At 41.3% G+C, this 23,602-nt stretch overlaps 2 protein-coding genes across 2 annotated transcripts in view; one reads left to right on the top strand and one right to left on the bottom strand.

The window, feature by feature from the left end:
* The first annotated feature begins 3,165 nt into the window (after positions 1-3,165).
* Positions 3,166-9,084, top strand: SNX3 (sorting nexin 3). Its single transcript, XM_031066715.1, has 4 exons — positions 3,166-3,201; positions 4,335-4,430; positions 4,816-4,940; positions 8,402-9,084. The coding sequence occupies exons 1-4, from the start codon at positions 3,166-3,168 to the stop codon at positions 8,505-8,507; spliced, it is 363 nt and encodes a 120-aa protein (XP_030922575.1). The 3' UTR covers positions 8,508-9,084.
* Positions 9,085-12,037: 2,953 nt separating this feature from the next.
* Positions 12,038-23,602, bottom strand: part of NR2E1 (nuclear receptor subfamily 2 group E member 1) — a 16,746-nt gene continuing 5,181 nt past the window's right edge. The window contains 7 exon segments of the mRNA XM_031066663.1: positions 12,038-13,526; positions 15,824-15,929; positions 16,194-16,343; positions 16,729-16,825; positions 21,555-21,701; positions 23,006-23,241; positions 23,524-23,602. Of these exon segments, the coding sequence (XP_030922523.1) occupies positions 13,364-13,526; positions 15,824-15,929; positions 16,194-16,343; positions 16,729-16,825; positions 21,555-21,701; positions 23,006-23,241; positions 23,524-23,602 (978 nt within the window). The 3' untranslated portion in view covers positions 12,038-13,363.

The raw sequence follows: 23,602 nt of genomic DNA, 5'->3' as shown, positions 1-23,602 counted from the left end.
ATGCAGTGCTGCTGCTGAGTGTTATGGTGGCAGATGAAGAAATTAGCCAAATTTACCTCAAACTATGCTGAGCAACAACATCTGGGGAGTTTGCTATTGTGGGGCTGGACTGGGCTGCAGTGTCACACAATCTTGTGGAGTGTCAGCATGCTCTTTGAAGGAACCCAAATGCTATTTGCATTGATTTATGTCTGGAAACAAATTTTTAGGAGCAAGTCTGACTATTTGCAAGACTTTTTCCACTCAGTGGATAAGGTAGTCTAAAAACGAAGATTTAAAAATACTTAGAATTATTTTATTAATTTAAACTAATTATAAACAAATAAATTAGTGTAGTTTTCCTCCTGCATGTAAGGTAATTTGTTTGCCAGAATGGCTGCATTGATGACTGTATCTGAAGCTGAATGGACAGTATTGACTAGTACTCAAACTACTTGCATTCTGTTTGTGAAATTCTCTTCCATTGCATACAGAAACAATTTTTTAGCTTCTAACTGGGCATAGCTTGGGGAGTGACTGTGTTACAAGCTGGAAGACTGTTACCTGGTTATCTAAGCCACTGTCTTAGGATTGTCATTTGCTTCCAAGGTGAACTGGGAATCTCCTGAATGTAGAGTCAGGATCAAAGTTGAATATGTTATGGTGACATAAATGAAGCTGAAGAGACATGCTTACCAGGAACACAGACTTTGCCCTGAAGTCTGTTAGTAGGGAACCACTCTTTCACATTTCTGGTTTGTCAAGCACTAGCCAAATGACTGTAGAAAGTTTGTTTGGCGTCTGAGTGGAGAAATGCAGGAGGGCAATCTGAGTTTGTCACCTGTTGTTTAATTATGTAATGTAACTTGGCACAATTTGGACAATATTTATTCTGGTGTACTGGCTGGCCATTAACTGCCCCAACAGAGTACAGGCTGTTTGACAGTTGTCAGAGAAAGCCTGATGGTGTCTACATACAGTCTAATAAAGAGACAGTGCTACATAAAATCTGTCTTGACTTTCTTTGGATTTTGGGCTGTGTGTGACTTCTGCAGAACTGGTTTGTTTGTGCTTCTGCAACAATACTTTATCTGCAATTCTGACTAGTGATTTACAGTTGTCTAACATCTTGGGTGATGCATAATCCTTTCAGGTTGAAGGCTTGCATTCAAACTGCTAAGCAACATGATTTTGGACTAAGAAGCTGTTGATTTTTTTTTCCTATAAATGGTGTAATTATTACACAGCTGAAGAAAGAATTGCTGCAGAAATTGTACTGAAATTATTACAGGAATGAGCTGTGCTCCAGGAGCTGTTCCATGTTTCATGCTGTCATGAGTTTTTTGATAGTAGACTTAGCAGCTCAGCAGGCCAGAAAGTTGATATTATAATGCTGAATAAGCATGGGCAGAAATGCTCATAAAAGTGAAACTAGCCCGACTTCAAGTTTTGTGCCTTACTCTGCTCTCTGTTCTAGGAGACAAGCAAAGCACGGGAAGCGCTCAGAATAGCTGGTGGCACCTTAGTGACTGAATAAGGATAACTCCACATAAAATGTCAAGCAGAGAATAACATTTTTGATAGCCTGCATGGTCCTGAAATGACAGTTTAATAGAAAATGAAAGTTTCTGTTGACTCTTCAGGATTGTCTCCTTCTACCAAATTCTTGTCCAGTGAAAGCCCATGCTTCAGGAGGTGTCTGGCTTGCTTAATGAAAACTGTCTATCCATGGGAGATAGAGATGGTAGGATGTGCAGAAGCCCATCCTACTGAAGCAAAGGGTGATCTGTTCAAACAGGACAATAATCCTTAGTGATAAAGGCCTGTACAGTAACTTCAGATGTGAACAAAGCCTGAATTAAAAATGGGGACCTAAGATGTAAATAGGTGAAGCAGTATAAAACAGGACTCTCAAATTGCATTTTTAAATAGATCCTTCCTAACAGCTGCTTACCTTAGGAACACTGCTCTGTCAGTACTTACTTCTAGAGGAAGGAGAATTGCTGCAATTTCAGGGTTTAAAGAAATGTGAGGTTTAGAAATTGATCTCAGTAGATCTCTCTAGTTCGTATCCAGACCAGGCGAACGTGTACTTTGTTTTAGAATATAGTTGCCAATTTGTGACTTGCAAGACACTTAATTTAGTCCATGCCTTTTGACATACTTTACAGTCTGAATATTTATGGTACTTATGATCAAAATTTGAGAAGATTTTTCAATTCACAGGGAAAGCAAAGAACTTTGTCCTTTTCTCCAACTTGCTAGCTGAGCTAGCATGTCAAAAGTTGAAAAGGGAATCTAGAAGGTAAAGTGAGCTCAATTGGCACTTCTACCCCACATTGTACTTGTAAGCCTGATATGTTGTTTAGAGATTAGCTTTATAGACTTCATGCCTAGAAGCATGAAAAGAGTTCCTGAAGACCTGGGAACTTGTGTTTTTTAGCTGCTTTTATCCAGTTCTAATCCCTTTTTTAGTAACTTGAGAGAGAAATTAATATTTTCTGCAGGTGAGAACCTGTATGTTAAATATTTTAAAGGATTTTCTACCAGAGACACTGACAAAGAGTTGATGTTGTACTATGTAATGGTGAACTTGGTTAAAAAAAACAATAGGTGAAATCAGAGGAGAATAATCCAGTACTTAACTTCTGGGAATCTCCTTCATGCATTCTGGGGAACCTAGCTGTATTCACTCTTGAGTAGAGTATTCTTACCATCAAGACAAGAGTGTTTATTTATAAAGCCTGACATCTGATGTTAGTCTTAAATGCAATTTTATTATTAGTCACAAGTACAGTCAACAATATTTTACCTGGGAAAGAGAGCTGGAATACTTTCAAACATTTAGCAATAAGATAACAAAATATTGTTCTAATCTTTATCACGTGTAAATTATGAACTAACTTGCATAATGTGAAAGTACACAACTAACTTATCAAGTACTATTGTGTGACTGGCTGGCAGCAATACAATGACCCAAGTAATGGACCTGCCCAGTGCAGGAAAATATATCTGCAATTAAACCTGTTTTGAGCAGCCAAAAGTATTCCCTAGTGATAGCTTAAGCATAGCATGCTACAAATGATATTGCACAGGAGTATCTGCTCAAAGAGTGACCAGATCCTGAGTTAGGTGGCCTACAAGATAAAAACCAAAACAACAAAAAGTAAAAGGCAGTAGCTGAGAATGACTACTGTGCATCTGCTGTCAGGAAAGCTGGAGGTAACTGTAGTCCCAAATGAACATCAGCTTCCTAGAGTGCTCCTCAAGAGGCTTCTTTAAAAGTATACAAAGACTGTTAGTGAATTTGCAGTCTGACAACAGTAGGCATTATTCTGTGACTTCTGGTTGTGTATGGTAATTACAGGCTCATGCTCTTACGTTTAGAAGGTCATAACTCCTAGAAACAATTTTGTAGTGTTCTAGCCAGGATTTCATTAGGAGAGGATTCTCTCAGTGTGTACTTTTAAAATAATGTGCGAGTTGGATTGCAAAAGTGGGATAACACTGCACCATGAGAATGAACAGAAGTAATACAGGCTCTCACACAAGTTAGTATAAGGACTTGTAGCAGGGTGCCTGTGTATTTAACATGGTCTTGTGCAGAATTATAACCTTGCTCCCTTTCAAGGGTGTTAGGTGTGAGTGCTGCCTCCTAGCCTTGTTCAGCAAAGCTCTTCCTAGTCATGCTCTGCTAGGTTTAACTCTGTAGTCAAACAGTCTGATCTCCTCAGCACTGAATGTTGTAATGCATCTCAGCCTTGTTGGCTTCTCTGTAGCTACCCAAACTTGGCAGCTTGTGCTATCAAATCTTCATCAGTCCTGAATGGATTCACTGTAAGACTTACAGGTTTTGATTTTGAAGATGCTGGAGGCCATGTTGTATCAGGGAGTAGAAAAGTGCAGGAAGTTTGGGTAATGTCCTATGCTGATATCTGAAACATTCCCTTGAATGCAGTAAGAGAAACTTGTGTGGAATAAGAATTTCTTCCCCCTTCCCACCTCCGATTTTGTATATATTGGGAATCCAGCTCCTGAGACAGTAAGAATAGCAGATGCTTCTGCAACCTTAGAAGTATCTCAAGTGGCCAGCAGGTCAAATATTCTGCTTGGTGATATGATGACAGAATACCAGTAATTGGGATACTTTATAAATGAAGCTCATAGCTATGCAGTTCAAGGCACAGCTCACTCATGTAGCTTAGAGCCTTATCTCCATTTCTGTATCTTGAATGTTTCACAGTACTACTGTTGTTGCTTAAATGGAACTACTGTGTAACTTAACAGCTTGGTTCTTGCCTTTGCTTATCAAAACTTCTATCTGTCTAATCAATAGCTTGTGTTCTTGTTTTCAGACAAATCTACCTATCTTCAAACTGAAAGAATCTACAGTCAGAAGAAGATATAGTGACTTTGAATGGCTAAGGAATGAACTAGAAAGAGAAAGCAAGGTAAGTAAAATGAAAAGTAAATACAAGTCTTCATAGACATACAAAGAGTCATGATGCTGAAATGTTTTCATTGTGTTATAAAGCATGTATCTTATAAAGCAGATACTGTGATTGAAAATGCCCAGAAATAAGCCAGTGTGTCAGTCTTTTTATCAAGCCTCAGTGCTGTACAAAAAGCCAGAGGCTTTTTGTTTTAGTGGGTTTGAGTTAATTCAGAGATAAACTACTTGATTTCAGCTTACGCATGCGGGCAAGTACTGTTCTTCTCTGCTCATGTTTTATTACTTCACTAGGAATGTGAGTGGTGAGTTGGGTTTTCTAGGGGGAAGAGGTGGATGAACTTGCTTACAGGCTGCACTTGAGGACACTTGTGTAAATCTTTCAGGTTGTGGTACCTCCTCTACCAGGAAAAGCTCTTCTCCGCCAGCTCCCCTTCCGAGGAGATGATGGTATATTTGATGATTCCTTTATAGAGGAAAGGAAGCAGGCTCTTGAACAATTCATAAACAAGTAAGTGTTGGATCTAGTTATTTAGAGACAAACCTGGAGCTCAGCCCTGAAAACTGAATTGAAGCTACTAATCCTCCTAAGGATGGTAACTGCACTAGGTTCAGAATATTAATTTTCACATAATCTTGCAGTAGGACATACTAACATTACTTATCCCATGTTTAGTTTGGGTATCTTAGTGCTTACCTGAACAGCTGAAATGACTGTTAGTGTTGTTGTTAATTTATGCAAATTGCTACTAAAATTATAGTGTTCAAAATAATTCTACTTTATAATTTCTGGAAAGATATCTTCCAACTGGGTGAACAGTAGAGCTTACAGTGGATTTACAGCAGTTTACTTTGATTGCAGATGTGAGGTATTATCAGTTTGTGTGATGATGCATATTTTCTCTAATCATCTTGAGAATCTTTCTGAAGATTCTGAAGTAAAAACACTACTTGAGGTATGCACACATAGTTTGAAATAGTCACTATGGATTTTGTCCCTACCTTTCAAACGGTGAGCAGGAATTATAGTAACAAAGTCTTATGATTCTTTTTCCACCATTTGACACTACTAACCACTGTCTGTACACTGACCTGAGTAGCTGGTTGAATCTCTTTAACAGTGTAGATCCAAACAGTGGCTAAGGAGTGTTGTCAATTAACCAGCTCTTCTGGTTAATGCTCTTCAGACCAACTGCATTTGGGACTGCTCCCTCAGGGAGTTCAAGCCTGTCAGTTCCCCTGGCATTCTAACCTTGTTCAAATAGTAATGCTGTTTAACAGGAACAGAGGATGCCTGTGAGTTATGCCAGAACTTAGGAAAATGTACTTGTCAATTGCTGTTAGTTCAGGCGTGTGTCTTGGAGGTGCAAGTGACTGGTTAGACTGGTTAGAACTGTCTGTCCTGTACAAGTAAGTGTGACCATATGAAATCTATGAAATTTGTCTTCACATAGTTGCTTCTTAACTCATTTTAGAATGGTTATGAACTGGTAAAATGCTTCAGACTACTCTTTTTGCTGTTCAAAGACAAGTGGAGTAAACTTGCAAGGCATCCAAGTAGTAAGATGGAATATGTTTGAGTTTGCTGTAAAATCAAGGCAGTCATGGCTGTAAAGTACAACCTTTATCCATGCAGCCTTGGAACTCTATCTTAAATGGAGAAAAAGTGCACTTACTGAAAGTTTTGTATGCTGAGTCTAGCAATATGTACAGATGAGGACTATTGGTGGTCTGAAGCAGCTGATGTGAAACAGTCATCTTACCCTGTCTCTCTGAAAAACTCTGTATAGCTGACAGAAATGGAATGGCCAGTTTATCAGTATCCATTTTCAGTCTTGCTGCCAGTAATAAATTGATTTTGTGGAAGTGTAAAACTTCTTGGTTCATTTTTCTTCCTTTGAAACATAAACTGAGATTAATGTAGATATTGATGTAGTGGCAGAGTTGAGTACATCTGGAATAAAGCTTTCCAGGCACAAATCATAGCAATTTAACTCATCAGTGTATTCTAATGGCATGACTGACTCATTAGGTAAATGTTACTAAAGTTTTGAACCATGTAGAAACTTTAAGGCTTCTGCCAAGTACTCGGGCACTGGTGAACTTATACCTGAAGGTCCTTTGCATAATACATTCACATTATTGCATAATCAAAGTTGATCTTTGCTTCTGGAATTAGAGTCCCTCAGATAACTGATACCACTGGAACAAAGGAGATCTTGGTGCACCGATGCTAGTTCTTAATATTCAGGAGTGTGAGATGGATGTTATGGAGAAGTTTTGTCCCTCTAGATGTAAAATCTGAATCACAAGAGTGCAGCTTGAGTCAGTTCTCTTGGGCCAGTTTGCTGGCACCACTATCAATACTACATACAGTGACATTCACAAGGGTGCTTATGCCTCAACACTTGTGTGCCTCAACCTGACTTAGAAATAGATGAAAATTCTTGAAGCAGCAGCTGCTATATGTAAGGGTCACCTTGGTGAAAAATACTGAGGGAAAGCCAATGCAGAGTGAGGTATTCCTGTGAAACCAAGAGCTGGATCGGAGATCAAATCTAGTCTTGCAATTCAGCCACCGATTTTCAACCCTTCCTGAAAGGAAGAAGGAATTTACTGCTGCCTCATCCTCTCCTATATATCTTTTCCTTGAAGTTTGACATCAGTAACTTCATTCTGATGGGGTAAGAAACTCAAACTAGTTACTCTAGACTGTCATCCTTATGACCTAGTGCTTGAGATTGCTGGCCTTTTCCTAGAACCTGGCAAGATGGATACATTTTTATAACTGCTCTTGAAATAATCCATCAATACTGAATAGGAGAGCTCAGCTTCCTCATTATAGGTTGCCCTTAATGACAAGTGAGTAGTGACAAGTGAGTATGTTCTGTGGTGAAATAAACACTAATAGATAAATTTGGAGAAGGTGCACAGGAGTGCTTGAAAGTGGTGCTGAGCCACTGGAGCTGAATATGTTTTGCATGTGTTCAGCCAGATGAGTAGAAATGTTCTGACAGACACAGGGGCCACAAGGCTTACAGAAGCTGCCCTTGGGACCATGGCGGACTTTTCTCTCCTAAGAAAGAAGTCTGTCTTGATTGACCAACTGGATGTAGTTTTTTTCAAACCAAACTGCATTAGATATTTGTGTCCATAAATGATGAACTTTCAGCTATCTGATTCTTTTGGATTTTTACCTGCATGATAAAAATGGTATTTTAAGTGTTCAAGTGCAGTACCTTGTGATTTTCTTCGAAGTTTTTGAGTGTCTCCTAATTCAGTTTCAGCTCCTTTACAGTTAAAAGGATGGTTTTTCAGCTTAAATTAAATTTACAGTAGAGATGCTGGTGTCCCCTAGAACAGGCAAGTTCTGTCTCCTGTGTTTGCAAGCTACCACATGTGCAATGAGCAGAAAGGCCAGTAGCCCCTGGCTGTGTGCAGTGCTGCCCATCCAGGCCAGGACATTGGTTAGGGTCCATTCTCTGTCTGGAGCAGTGCCTGAGCCTTTGGAAAACCTTCGCACCCCCTGCTGGAGCCAGGCTTCAGCTCTGCTGCAACGAGCTGCTGCTCAGTGACACTGAAAATGGAGGAGATAAGTGGGCTTTAAAAGGGTGTCCCATGGCAAAGGTGTTAAGACCTTTTTTAAAAAAAATCCTCTTGCCTTTCTTAGCTCTAATTTCCTAATGCTAGAATAAGCACTTACTTGGATAGTCCCATCAATTGCAGGTGACAGATGATGTAAGATGCTTCCAAGGGATCAGAGGTAGCTCAGGGTTCCTATGGACTAACTTCGTCTGGGGAAGTGTGATAAATCTTGCTACTAGACAGCATTCTAGTTGCCAACAGTGAAGTGAAAGTGGGATCTGTGCCCAAGTGAAGAACAATAGGTTATTGGTACAAACCTTGATCTGCAGGATAGCTGCAAGTAGGCTCAATTGGTTCACACTAATGCTTGGTTTTTTTTCTCTCCAGGGTTGCAGGCCACCCACTGGCACAGAACGAGCGTTGTCTTCACATGTTCTTACAAGATGAAGTAATAGATAAAAACTACACACCATCCAAAATAAGGCATACTTGAATTTTAAAAGCATCTTCTCAAATATTAGTGGTTCTTATGCTTGGTTTTAAGAGGTTGTAGTTTGTCTTAGCATGCTGAGGATGAACAGGCACGAAGTCTCCACTAACACCAGTACACTGCTTGGTCTTTGCATATGCTTTGTAGCATTTAAGAACTCACTTGTCTTCTAGCTAAATCCCTCTGAATCCTTGATTTAAGAGTATTATACTATGAAACCATCCACCCCTTGCAATGTCTAACAAACCTTTCCACTATTATTTGCAATGACTTAACAATGTTTACTGACTTGGCCTTACTTGAACTTTCACAACTGTAGTGTCACATGTTCACTTGTATTTGACTAAACTGCTATGCTGTTTCTGAGGTAGTCACCTGTCTGAATGTCTGTAGAAAGACTGCTTTATTTCTGATATTCTGTATGAGAAACACTTATGCAATTGTCTTCAAGCTTGTAAAACACTTTATACTGAAGTAATGAGGGAATTATCTTTATATTCTGTAAGAGGGAAAAAAAAGAATTTATATACTAAAGTAACTTGTCTAAAGTTTTGAAATAAAAGTGAAAATGCACTTCAAATATTTTGTCACTCTTGACCTTGAGTGTGGAGTGTCTCATGCTTTCTGAGGAGGAGGGGTTTACTCTGCCGAGTGAACTGGTATTACAGCTTCACTGTGATGCTCTTCCACAGTGCAGTTGTGCATCACTAACAGCCAGCACTAAATACCCTTAGATGCTGGCACCTGCTCTGGAAGTGTTAAAGAACACATAAAGGTATAAAAGGCTGTTCCTGTGTTCTGGAACCAAAGCTGGAATACCACTCGTGAGAGGCAATCAACAGATCTGTGACTTTAATAACTTTGGGAAAAGGGTGCCTTTCTGCCTAGCATGAGAAGCATCAATCCAGCTTCAACTAGATAGTGAAAACTATGCCATCCTATAGAAAAAGGAATGTTTACATAATTTATATTATGACATTATTCCTAGTTTAAAATAGCTCTGCTCTACAAATAGAATTAGGAAAATAAACTGATACAAGTCTGGTGTAAGATGCAATCATAGACCACATAGACCAGCATTGTGCTGGTTTGACCACTGGTGCAATGCAGGTGCTGGATGGCTGAACTGCAGTTCACAGGCAGCACTGCTGAAGTTGTCTTTTATATGGGAAGGAAGTGAGCTAGAGAAGCTTCCTTAGTCTTCAAAATATGACATGGAAGTTGCCTGTCCAGATGCTCTTGACAGCAGATTCCAGGATATTCCAGTAGCAATCTGCTCTAGAGTTTTGTGCTATTTGGTAGCTATCTGTTGGCTTAGACTCAGCTCTGCTGCTTTTTTTCCTTCTTATGACACTTAATCTCTGTAAAGAGCATCCATCCTAAAACTTTCTGGCAAAATTAGTAGCTTCTTTTAACTAAGACCATTAACCTCATTTATGGAAATCTGAATGTAAAAGACTGAAGTGACAAGACAGTGGTGGCTGGCTGAATTACACATAGTACTATTGATTAGCTGCACTGAATAGATAGATGTTTGAATAATTGCTCTGCATAATTTAAATTTAGGTAGAAACCTCATACTTAACTGAGACTATGCTGCTTCTAACTGTTCTATTCATGAAACCAAGGACCAAAACCGACAGTCTATTTGCATCCCAGGGCTGTCGCTTTTCAAGATGTTTTTGATAATGTAATTAATTTCTGAATGTCTCTCTGCTTGTTGAATCACCCCTAAAAGTTGAGTTATTCTTGAAAAGGGGGAAAGAAGGATTAAATATATTGAAGTTTCATTATGTAGGTTTAGATACAGAGTAAGTTATTTTTCTTCTCTCAATTGTTATTTTCTGAGAAGCTTCTTTCAGAAATCAAAGTAAATGCCACATCTTAAACCTGAAAGATGATGACACAATCTCTATCATTTGCTATGAAAGAAAAACTAAAATATTTAAGCTGAAGAGGGAAAAGCTGCATGCTTGATGTCAAAGTATTCCTATTTCCAAAGTGAGGCCTTTTGGAGCATTAGTCTCTTAGAATGACAGGGCATTTGCATAGCACTCTGGGATCTCACCTAGCCTTAAGTCCTTCAAGGCTAGCTGGAGACCCTAATCCTAGTGTAGTGTAACTGGTTGTGCTTCAGTGCAATGTGCAGCAGTGGGAGCAAGACACAGTCTGAGATTAGCTGTGCCCATAGGGATCTAGGCCTTGTCCCAGCTTGTGAGTCTGCTCTGCAGCTGGGCCAGGTCTTGCAGGTGAGAGGATGAGATATGGGTGTGGTGCCATTGCCCTGCCTGCTTTGCAGTACACTCTGTTTAGTCCTCTAGCCTGGGTGACATAGGGACTGCAGCAAACTGCAGGGTGTGATTGCCTGGTTGCCTAGCGGGGTGGATGTAGTTCATGCTTATTGCTGCTCTGGGACAGCAGCATGAATCTTACTGAAATGAATGTCCTGTAATGGATTCTCTGCAGTACTGGGTTTTACTTCTCTAGCTCATAGACTGACTTGCCACAGAGGTGGAGAACTGCAATTGATTTTTCTACCCTATTAGATTCTTTTCAGTGTAGACAGCAGAAGATAGTTGGAGATTATTACAGATGCAGGAAAAATAAATTATAAACAGTTTGTTAGTTTCTTTCTAAGAATGCGCTCTGCCCTGTGGTAAGTGCATTTTTAAGTGCTCCAAGCTAGTTTGTATAGAAGATACTTTGAGGTCCCACAGCCTGTGACTCATCTTGTGTATTTATGGACTGTCTGTCTTGGAAAAGATAGAATGCGAGACCCAGCAGACTGCAAATGGAAGAGAGCTGGGGTTAAAACTTTGACCTTTGAAACATGTGAGATTTTTGAGCTTGGAAGTCAGCAGAGCTAGGATTTCACTTGTGACCTGTATTCCTTGACACTGCAAACCAGTGAGCCGTCAATACACACAGTATATTTCTACCTGTCATTTTAGCATGCATGGTTCTTCATTTGCATATGAACAATGCATTACTCATTGCCATATGAACAATGCATTTCCCTCCTATTATTGCCAAGTTGTTGTGTTGATTAGGAGTTGTTTCCATCTTTTTTTGGTGTGATTATGCAGTTAGACACCTTAACAAAACCTCAGTCTTTTTAATTGAAGCAGTGCTTTTGTACTCAACACCTTTTGTTAGCTGCACAGTTCACTGGTACTAAAAATTGTAATAACATGCAACAGAAGGCACATACTGGGGTAGACCTTTGGTGCACTTAGTGTTGTATCCTAGAAAAAGCTACATGTCACTTTCTTGAGAAAGAAGGTGGTATTTATTTGGCAGCTGGTATTTATTTGGATTACAGAAAATAGCTCCATGTAGGATGTCACAAGGCAGGATCACCTACGCTACTCCTTTAATGTTTGTCTAATCTGTTTTTAAAAACTTCCGATGATGGAAACTGCGCAGGATCTAGGGCAATCCATTTTAGTAAAGAATACTTCTATTCCCTGGTAAGTAGGGGACAGTGAAAGAAGCTGATTAAGGACAACGGTTGAAAGAACAGTGGAAATTAATTTAAATTCAATATATTTTTATTCTTTGTAAATACAATGAGTACAACTTTTTAACTTCACAAATCGGTTAATCCACTTTGTACAGGAAAAGTTTTACTCATTCTATGATAGTTCAAGTGCTGATCTTTCTCAGTGCTAGTTCCTAATAACAAATCAAATTTTGAAAAGTACAGCAGCTATCTTTAAATGTTTTTTCTTTCTACATTATTCGTACATCAAATAAGCAGCTTATAACGTTTTTGTGTGTGAGAGGGTGTAGGCGAACAAGGCTTCAAAATTAGAACCTGGAGTTTTCTAAAAAGGCATTGGAGACTTTTGGAAATTGTTAGCATTGTATCAGTCAACAACCTTTATTTCTTTGAAATAAAATTCCTTCCATTGATTTTTTTATAGTCATTTCATTTCTCTGCACATCTCATTGACAAAGAGTTTGGCCACCGTTGCCTTTGGTTTCAGCACTGTGCCAACGGGACAGCCAGCAGATCACTGAAGCGGTCATCTCCATTGTATTTGGTTTTGCTGTTTTAGTCTTCCTTTCTTGTGTTGTCTCTTTTCAGGTTTGTGTGTGTGTGTGTGTGTGTGTGTGTGTGTGTGTGTGTGTGTGTGTGTTTGAATGTATGTCTGTGTGTGGAAGAAGAAGGAGGGAAGGTTGGGAAGGAAATGTATAAAGCTCTTCTGTCTTTTGAGATGTTAACCGAACAAATTGTGGTGACATCTGCATCAAAGATCACCAGTTCACTTTGTAGGAAGAATGGAGCTGCCGTCATAAGCTACCTTTTAATCAGTTCTGAAGGCCACTTCATGATGCATTATAGCAGAAGCAATGTTTTGGTAACTTGGTCTCAAATGTTGCCTATCGTATTAAAAACATTTTCCCAACATAGGCTACTTTTAAAACAATTCTGAAGGCCACCACATCTTGTGTTACAACAGAAGCCAAGTTTGGTCACCCGGTTCCAAATACTGAACAAGCTAAAGTACCTTCTTTCACATTTTGTCTCAGATCTGCCAGTTGAATGAGAGAATAGCAGAGTCTTTGTTAACTATGACTGGCATCTGAATTGCCTCCATCCTGTAGTAACAGGAATAGCAGCCAAATTCCAACCACTTTCACTTTTTCTGTAGAACAAAGCATTCTCTCCATGATCTAAATCACTCTGTTCAGAGCAGCAGAATCATATCTACTGGGGTATTTTTTGTCAATGAATTTAAGGACTAAACATTCCCAGGCTTATGCTTCCTGTAGATTTTGTTAGTTGAGGCTTATTCTCCATAGATAAAAGTTCTTCTCAAACTGTCCATCCTGATTGGTTCTTTTAAGGTAATTTATATGTCGCTGGATTTGTACATATCTGAAAGCAGTCTTGTAATTGGTACATTCCCAATGGTCTTTTTGAAAAACACTTCTTCTATTGTAGATGGACTAATTGAACGTAAAGCTGGTAAAAGCAATAGAAGTTTTCCAAAACGACAGGGTTGTGTAGGATACCTAGAGAAAGAGAGAAAAAAGAATTCTGTTGAAGTTTTAAAGTATTTTTTCAAAGGAAGGACTTTATTTTATAGAAAAAGACCAATATTTACTAAATTGCACAGGTGATGCTACCTATGTGTCCCAGTTTGAGACAAATTTGGGAGGAAACACCATAACCTCAACCTAAGTGCAGTCTGCATGGTCTAGAATGACTCAGAATCTAGTGGGATACTATTGGCACCCCAGGACACTGTGCCAAAACCCTGTGTTTTGTACTTGTGTGAGCAACAAGGCTGACTCCAAGGAAAACTCTCTGTGGCAGTCAGCAGAACATAGGACGAGGTTTCTGAGTTTTGTTTAGCTCCTTTGTTCATTCCCCTAGAGCAGTAGGAATACAAAAACTGGACCTGCTCTGATGTGTCCTTCATACAGCAATGTTCTCAATGCAGTACAGGGAAGAGCTTGACTTGTAGTAACTGCCCTGTCATTTGAAGTACAGTTTAGAACTAGCTGGATTGTCATGGTAATCACTTTGCCCCCTTTTGGTTAGCAGATATATTGAATACAATTGACATTTGTAAGGAAAGTTTTTTTAAAGAAGCTGTGCTTTCTCCCAGGTAATGTGTTTTTGTATAGGATGTTTTCCATCCTTTCTCCCAGCTTTTGAAGCCAGCACAGCATAGGATGTGCATTTTTAGCTGTGCTTATGCTGTCTTTACAACAGTGATTCTCAAACTTCTGCTTACAGAGGTCTCCCTAAAGGGAAGTGTAGTTTGTTTGGAGAAACACACTGCTTCTCCAGACTGCCCTCCCTTGCATCCTCTTGAGAGCAACTCCACTGGGATCAAAGGGCTGATACTGCAGTGACATTGGCAGTAGCGTAAATTCAAGCCTGAGGATGAAACACACAGGCTGCAAGCCCTCTCACAAGGGAGTCTGAGTGAGAGTCCTATCAGTGGACTGCACTTTTCCCTTGTAAAAGGATATTGTTTACAACATACACTGGGTAGCACAGTATCTAAATACTTCCAGCAGCACAGAAATGCTGTGGAAAAGTTGTTCCCTTGGAAGGGAAGATGTGGCTATGTATTCTTCCCTGGCTTCTCTCTCCAACAGGCCCTGTCTCACTTAAGGTCTCCAGGGAGCAATCTTCATGGAAAAGGCCTTCCTTAAGAACAGGAAGAGACCACTATGCAGCAGTTATTCTTTTTGCTCTGAAGCAGCCATAACTGGATGGAGTTTGCATTTTTACTTCCATCCCCAGCGCAGGCCATTCCCTGTAGACTAATAAGTGCTTCAGAGACTGCTACCATCTAATCTCTGATACTGATAGGGCTTCTGCCTGACAGAGCTACTATGACAGCAAATCAAAGTTTCAGAAGGAAAAAATTGTATAAAAGTTCCTCTTCCACTGCTCCATCTCCAACTGTTTTAGTCTCATGGACTTCCACTGCAACTACAGGACTTTGCTGCGACACCACAATGGGATTCACAAATTCTGGGGTTTTCATTTGAACCTGATCACAAACTCGGGGTGACATCTTGGAAGAGCCACTTAAGCTCCTTGTGTCCTTCTTTCTGTGTCTGCCAAATGGAGGAGGTTACATGCGAACTGGAGATCGTGTATGAAGGGCGCTCATACCGACTGAGATGCAATGTTTTAAGCATCACTTTTAGTGGTATTTGATTGAATAAAACATAGAGCAAATTTTTTTAACAACTTTCTGTTTGTTTGAAAACACCCATGTGCTGGAGCATGCTTGAAGAGGAGCAACAAAGGTGGTTAAGGGTCTAGAGCAACAGCTAAGGGAATTGCAGTTGTTCAGTCTGAAGAAAAAGAGGCTAAGGAAAGGCTTTATCACTCTCTACCTGAAAGGAAATTATAGTGACGTGGGTTTTGGTCCATGGTCCCAGTCACAAACAATGGGACAAGAGGAAATGGCCTCAAGTTGCACCGATGGAGGTTTAGTTTGGATATTAGGAAAAATTTCCTTTCCAAAAAGGTTGTCAAGCATTGGAACAGGCTGCACAGGGAAGTGGTGGAGTCATTATCCCTGAAGGTATTTAAAACGTGTACACGTGGCCCTTGGGAACATGATTTGTGGTAGACTTGGCAATGTTAATGGTTGAACTGAATAATTTTAAGGATCCTTTCCAACATTTTCTATGGTTCTATTTTAGAAATCCCAGCAGGCTGACAGCCAATGTAGCAGCCTGGTCCCCATTTCAGTCAGTGCAAATGCCACCTTCTGTGCAATGAGAGCAGGATTTCACCCCTACACCTGCCAGAAGCACTGGCAGAAGACACCACTGACCTGGTGTGAATGTAGCTGTTCAGGGTGAGCTGGGCTTCGTCTTGAAGGGCTGCTATGGCAGCAGCATTTCGGAAACTCCTCAGTTCAGAACCACTGTGTGTGGGCACTGGAAAGCAGATCAGTTACTAGTTCAGCTTGACTCTTGGGTGGATCAAAACAGTTCAGCTAGTGCTATCAATGGAAATTAAATGTTCCCATTAGTTCCCCAGCACTCCACTGTCAGCCCTTTCAAAATGCAGCAATGACTATTGGAATTCAATATGGGAAAACCTACTGGGTGATTCAAAGCTATGCCTGGTTTAAAACATCACTTTAAAGCAGCAGCCTCATAGTTATCAGACCAGACAAGTGAGGGATCCTTTCTGCTTACCAGCTTTAAAAGTGACAATGCATTTGAGACAGGCAAATTCAGTAGCATCTAGCCGAAGTTGTCTAAATCTAGCCACAACCTCCTGTAAGGCCTGTATTTCTGAAATAATTTTATTCAGCTTCTGAGAATCTGTATTGTCACCGTTCATGCCTGAAACAGAAACAGATGAAATAAATAATATTAAAGGCATTTGCTTTATTTCATATTGATTTCTGACAAAATCCTCGGTATCAATGTCCTCTCTATTGTCACACTTGTCTATCTGGTTCCATGTAAACTGACTATATTGTATGAAAGTTAATATAAAATCTTCTCTTGGATGATAACAAACACAGTAATTTGCATTTAAATGACAATGCAAGCAGTCATGAATACAACAAAACAACATTATTTGCATTTAAATATAGATTTATAAATGACAGGTATGCTCTATTGTTCAGTAGGAATTTGTTATTCTTTACATGTTGTTCTTTTTTCAGTAATGTATTTTTATGGTAATTTTTGTAACAAAGTCATTAAATTGTGCAATTCTTACCAGATACAGCCAGTAGAGTGTTAGCATCAACTGGAATGGCCCATTGTGCTATTCCTAGAACAAACAGTTCTCTCCAAGCATCTTCCAAAAGCATCAGCTGTCATACAATAGATGTACAATATAACATAGTGTATAATTTATAGATTTATAAACAATTTAAATATGTAAATTTCTATTATTTTAAAAACTACTTTAAATGCCTGTCATGGTATTTCCCCCACAGCATTCATTAGCTCTTCTCTTAGCCTTTTGAGAAGGTGTCTAGAAAAAGTCTATGCATTGTAGAAAAACACTGAGTGTTGGCTCACTGTGCACCATGTTGTGGACCAAAAGGGAAGAGAAAGAAAGAATTCTTTTCCCAGAACATTTGCTCACAACATGAACACACCTGCTTTCTCAGCATGGTATGGGTTCTCTTCTCCTCCCCCTCAGCACTTATACAGCTGTTTTAGGAAAGGTCTTTCCTCTTGCTCTCTGGGGATTACGCTCCTTTCCCTCTGGAAGGCAGGATTTTGTGAAGAAAAGTCTGGATAACATCCTGGATCAGTGTAGGGAGCAGTGCTTTAGAGCACACATACATCTTATAACCCCTTCCTTACTAAGCCACTCTCTATATCTGTCAAGCACAGCATCTGAACACACAAACATCAGTGTCACTTGTTTTTCTGTTTTTTTTTTTGCTTAAAATCACTCAGAAATTCCAGGCACTAAGACCTGTTTCCTTTCACAGATGCGAATATCCAGGCACCTATGCTGACAGCCTTGCTAGTTCTCTGCAGTTTTTGCACATTGCATGTCCGTATGGAGGATGTGTTTTTCTCTGTTTTCCCTGAGGCAATGCTTGTGATTTCCCTGAAGAGGCAGTGGTGCATCTGAAGAGGAGCCAAGACTTCTGGAAATGCAGACTGGCCAGAACAGACATGTTTAGTCTTGAGGACGTCTATGGATTGCTAGCCCAGACCAATTCTTAAGAGAGGATTGGAGGACCTCTGGTTCAGCTGAAGTGCATGGCCAAAGGGCACGTGGTGGTGTGTACATGTTGCTGGGACCTTGTGTCACAAAATAGGGTGGGAGAGATTTGAAGGGGTGAAAACTGTAGTGGGATCAGAAGATACCTTCTAGCAGCTCCATGCAGTGAAAGCAGATTGCCCAAAAAAATGAAGCCACCAAACCAAAACCTGCAATCATTGATATTTCTATGGTCCCTGAAACTATCAGCAGCTTAGCTTCTTAGGAAAAGAGGAAGGAGGGTATTTTAAGTATGTAAAGAGTCTGTAAAGAAGAACAAAGTAAAAAATGCTGTACCAAATTAATGATGGTATCCTTGGAATCAGGTTTGTGAAAGTAGTAGGTGATACAGAAAGCATCAATAAAAGCAAATCCTTCATCTGTGTGCAAACTCTTAGCAATACTGCTGTTCAGGACAGTGTTACTTGTTGCCAGCCACTAGGACACCAGGCAATGGGCAGAAACTGCACAGGAAATTCTACCTGAATATGAGGAAAAACTTCTTTACTGTGCACCAAGCACTGGAACAGGTTATCCAAAGTTGTTGTAGAGTCTCCCTCACTGGAGATATTTAAAAACTGCCTGGACACAGTCCTGTGCCATGTGCTCTGTGGTGACCCTGCTTAAGCAGGGAGGTTGGATCAGATGTGATCCCTTCCAACCTGATGCCTCCTGTGATTCCATGATTACGTGGAATGGAATTGGATGGTGTTAAACCATCCTGTTCCAATCTGAATTCTCAGAGTCTCTGCTCTCAACTTGTCATTGTGGGGTTATGTCCATTTTATGCCTTTTTTCCCTGTGTGCTCTGTAGAACTTCTCCATAACCTAAGGGAAGTGTGACAGGAAGGTACTCGTGTCTCTGCATACAGTTACTGTTTGAAACACTTACATTGGATTTTACCGTACCAAAAACTGCCCAGATTATTGCCTGAAATGGAGGTGGGGAGGGGGTGCTGTGTCTGGAGTGTGGTGCCCATCTCAGCTTTCTTCTGAGAGCAGATGAATCTACTCTAAAGTTTCCTAACCACTGCAGCCTGCAAACCCAGTCTGTCCTCTGGATAATCCCACCTGATGGATGTGCAGGTGTCTGTATGACATAGGAAATTATTTGCCAGCCTTTCATTTGCTTTTGTCATTTGCTTTCCTTTGCTCTTTTTTTGTCATTCATTCATGCAGATACAATGGCAATGAATGGTGGGCTCCTGGAAGATATCAATTTCATTTTTTTTTTTCCCACTAAGCCTTTAAAGTCAGAAGACTTTAGAAATAAGAGACTATTCCAATAGCTAACGCTTTCTTCATGCCTATGCATAAGTCTGTAAAACCACCAATTAAAATAATTCATGCTGAAGTCATACTCAGCCCTCCTTTTTCAAACAAATAACAAATACCAGGCTCTCTGAACAACTGGTTTTGCTTCTTAATCAACCCCATCCTTGCTGACCTTTTGCTGGGCACCTGCATTGGGCCAACCTGTCTCACAGATAACATGGGCAGGTGTATAGGCCAGCAGCACTAGAAATATGGCATTCTTTGTTGTGTGTTTCCAGTTCAAAATGGACTTATCTGTATGAATATAGGGAAGGGACACAGCCTATGTCTTACCAGAGGTAGAAACGCAGCAGTGCTCAGACCTGTGTTTTATCAGCAAATATTTCTATTTATTTCCCTGCCTCCAAGATAAAACTGCCCCAGAGTTCTGAAATCACAGTGCACTTGCCTTTTTTAGAAGAACACACACCAAAAAAAAAGCAAAATTCAGGAAAATATTTTAGTTTCTCCTCAGCCAGATGTCAGGGATGCCAAAAGAGAAATGCAGACATTTACAGCTGGGCTATTGTCAAATTAAACAAAGCAATAGCAATGTTATAAAAATCAACTGTATGATTATTCATGGAATAAGGTGATTAAAATCAGAATTATTTCTTCTCGAGCTCTCCTAAGTATGACAGGGGAGTCATGCAGGAAGAGGCCCAAATCAAAGCTTTTGAGCTGAGCAGCTCTGAGTTTTGAGGAAGCTGACTTGCAATGAACTACAGCAAGTGAGAGTGATGTTAAGGAAAGGCTGGGTTTTTAATGTGTTACTCACTAAGATTAGTCCCTGCTATGAAAGTGAAAGAGGTAGTAGGTTTTTAATTTAATGGGAGCACTGTGGTGCCTATGGTAGATAAGCAGGCTGTGCTTGGTCACATGCCATGGAGATCTCCTCTGCTTGCAGATCCTGCTGCTTCCTCCTCTGCACACTAACAGAGATGATGGTGTGGGAAATGCCTCCATGTTATCTCAGATAAACTCTTTGCCTAGGGAGCCTCCTGTGGACATCACTGGTCCAGAGATGGACCCAGTCTGCTCCAGTGTGCTGGGGCTGCTGCTGGAGCAGCGCACCTGCTTCGTGTCCCTAACACTTGAGCCTGTTTCTTTGGTTGCTCACTGTGACAGACCCAGTGCTCCACAGGATTAGTGGCAGCAGAAGACACGATTAGAGAGCAGCAGGGTGCCACACTGGGATTCTTGCCTTCCTACTGGCATGTGTGACCTTCCAGGCTCTATCTCATCTCTCCCCTTATCCTCACTGCATAGCAGGACAGCAGGTAGAGCTGAGCAGCATTCCTCTTTGACTAATTTCACAACAAGGATTTCAAGACATGGATTTGTTGCTAGAAAATGAGCCTTTTTATATACCTTAGCTTTATAACACTTTGTGACCATCATTATTTACCTTTAGATTGAAAACATTCTTGGTTTTCTAGGAAGCTCTTTTCTTCTAGTTCAAAATACATATTTGCATATCAACATGTAATGTGCTTCCGGGGAGAAGAACTAGTTCCTCTGACAACTGCTATGTAACATCTATGGCACAGTTTTTCTAGTTACCATTTTGGTAAATTAGCTCAATCATATCAAAGTAATAGATGTCTTTTATGATTGGAGCTTTGTGTAGATTTCCACCCTTCCATTTTACAATTATCTGATTACTTTTTTAAAAATTGGTGCATTATACAAAGCACACTGAGTCCTCATCAAGAATCAAGTCATTAAGAAATTGTTTCATCTTGTATGGTTCACCTGTGATTTACTTGAGGCAAAGGGAAATTATCATAGAGGAAAACAAAACATATTAGGGAAGATTTTAATTAATGGTAAAAAATACTGGGGGCTGGCCAAATACTGCTTCCACCACATTGACGTAATTGTAAGCCAAGGTGAATAAGGAAAAAAATGTTGTCTGTGTAAACAGTTGAGAGGAGAGGAGAGGAGAAGAAGAGGAGGAGGAGAAGGAGGATGAGGAGAGGAGGGGGAGGAGGAAGAGGAAGAGGTGGTAGAGGAGGAGGAGGAGGGGAGGAGGAAGAGGAGGAGAATTGGTCTTCAAAAACGACCTCAGTCATATCCTGAGACCATAAACTTAACTAAGCATTTCTCATCCCTAAATAGCAAAGTAAGATGCTATTCCCCATTTTATGGAAAGAAAACTTGTCCTACAAGTAGAAAAGCAGTTTGGGCATACTAAGTTTAGTCTGCAGCCTGGTGATTTCTCCTCTAGCACTTGTCCTTCCATAATATTAGTTTTATGTTAGATTCCTCTTTCCTGGCTTGATTTTTCACTTCCTTCATGAGACAAAAGTCAGAGGAAAGCAGTTTCTAAATCACTGCGTGGTTTTCAGGGGCAGACTGGAACGCTGCACTGAACTTCAGAGATGCTGAAGTTCATTACGGATTTCAAGGTCTAGGGCTGGAAGTCCAGGACCCAATGTGAAGTCTGAGCCCTCTTTAACAGGCAGGCCAGGCCATTGCCACTCCCACTGCCACTGCCTTACCTGGTCTTGTAAGGACAAGGTGGAGAAGGCTGGGACACTTTTGGCCCACTTGATGCTCATGAACAGAAGTCTGGCTGCTGACTCGCAGACGGATTCAGTGGCCACTTCGTAGAGATACATCGGGGTGCCATTGACTTCGTGTGGGTACTAATATCAAAGAGAAAATAAAGCCATCTCATACAGTGCCACCAAGGCAGCCTGGTCTTCCTCTCCCCTACACTCAGTGCTCCTGCTCATCCCCAACAGAGAGTGTGCACTCTCGTGTTCTGCAAGCAGAGGGCATTGCTTGCAGTGGGCTCGCTCCAAACTGCTCCTTGCTGCTTATCCATGTGGATGAGCTGTACTAAAGAAACTGTTCAGAGCAGGAGCTTGAAAGGAGAATGAAATTATTGCATCAGAGGGGAAAAAGTGTACCAAAATTATGTGTCATGCTTTACTCTGTTACACAATAGAGCACCTCTGATAGGAGAGATAGAAGAATAAAAATTTGATTAACAACAAGTAGTTTGTAACCTTGCTTCAGAAGCTGATTTAGCATTCCAGCCCTGCTCAGCAAAGCAGTAAATATTCATTTAGCCTAAACCGTCATCTTGCTCCCTGACTGCAACAGGTTGTAAGTAGATGCACAGAGCTAAGCATAACTATTTAGAGGCTGCGTTAGGGTTTGAATAGAGTTATGTTTTCAAGTGTGTGCTACGTTTTCTTGCCAAATAAATTCTGATTCAGCATTTTTTAAAGTTACCATGTAAAACTATATGTTGTGACCACGTTTATGATGGGTTCTGCCAAGCTGTGTACCAGCTCTGAAAATGCAGAACTATTTAAGCAGTTTTTTCTGTGATTTTCTAGATGCTGTGAAGACACAAAATGCCATTGCAAATGGGCTAATGAAAAACATCACCTTTCAGCTAATTCCTGTGCAGTTGAGGCCACAGCAGTGCTTCCACTGGGCTGCTCAGGAAATGTCACAACCAAGAAGTGCAGAGAGCCAGCTTAGCCAAGTTTGAGTTTTGTGTCTGTGGGGACAAGCTGCAGGCTTTGGTCAGTACACAAAGTACTTTCTGAACTACACCACCATGGAGACCGGCATTTCTCTGAAGAAAACTCATTCACAGGGATTGCATTCCTTGTGAAACAAGGTCTAAAACTGACTTGTGGATGGGCTCCAGGCAGGAGGAGCATTTCTGCATCCATGAAAGTATTAGAAAGGTGAGACAGGGTTTGTATGGAGCAGGTTATCAGCTGCTCCTGCTGCACATCCCTTCTCCAGAGGGATTGCACCTCATGTCCTCACTGCCTTTAGGGGTGTAACAAAAGTCCTCACCACAACCCACAAAGCCTCAAGCCTTGCTGTTTGCCATGTCTACCCCAGAGGCAGGAAGGAACCGACAGGTTGCAGGCCCCTCAGCAGCAAGGTTTGCAGCCCGCTGGGGGCCGGGGCAGGGGCTGACCTTTGGGGTGGGCTGTGCCAGGCCCACCAGAGCCTGTCTCTCCGGGGTGCCGGTGACAGCGGCCAGCTCCAGGCCGTGGGGCTCCAGCTGGGAGACGGCGGTGAAGAAGGCAGGTGCCGGCAGGGCGGCGGCGGGGAAGTGCGGGGCTCCGCCGCTCTCCTCCTTGTGCCCGCGGAAGTAGAGAGCCACCTGCTTCCGAATCGTCGACGTCCGGGGGCCCCGCTCGTGCTGCACCGCTGTGGGCATCAAAGAAGGGCGAGGCAGTCACCTCGGGGATCCGCGCTGGGTGCCCCGCACTGCTCGACCGGCCTTCCCTCCCTCCCTGCAATTTTCTGAGGCCAGCCCTGTGCCCCCCGCCCGAGAGGTGCCTGGGGAGAAGTGTCTGAGGGTGCCGCAGGATGCGAGGGTCATTCGTGGCCTGGCCACGGAGACACCGGGGTGACACAGCGCTCCTCAGTTCAGAGCAGCTCCCTCCTGCTGCCCCGCCACCCCAGCCCCGGGAGAGGGGGAGCAGGTACCATCTTTGTTCATGTTGACCTCCAAGCACTTCTTCAGCCGGCAGGCTCGGCACTGGTTCCTGTGCGTCTTGTCCACCGG

This window comes from Geospiza fortis, unplaced genomic scaffold, assembly GCF_000277835.1.
Source record: "Geospiza fortis unplaced genomic scaffold, GeoFor_1.0 scaffold98, whole genome shotgun sequence".
NCBI lineage: Eukaryota > Metazoa > Chordata > Aves > Passeriformes > Thraupidae > Geospiza > Geospiza fortis.
This window is presented reverse-complemented; position numbering and strand designations above follow the sequence as displayed.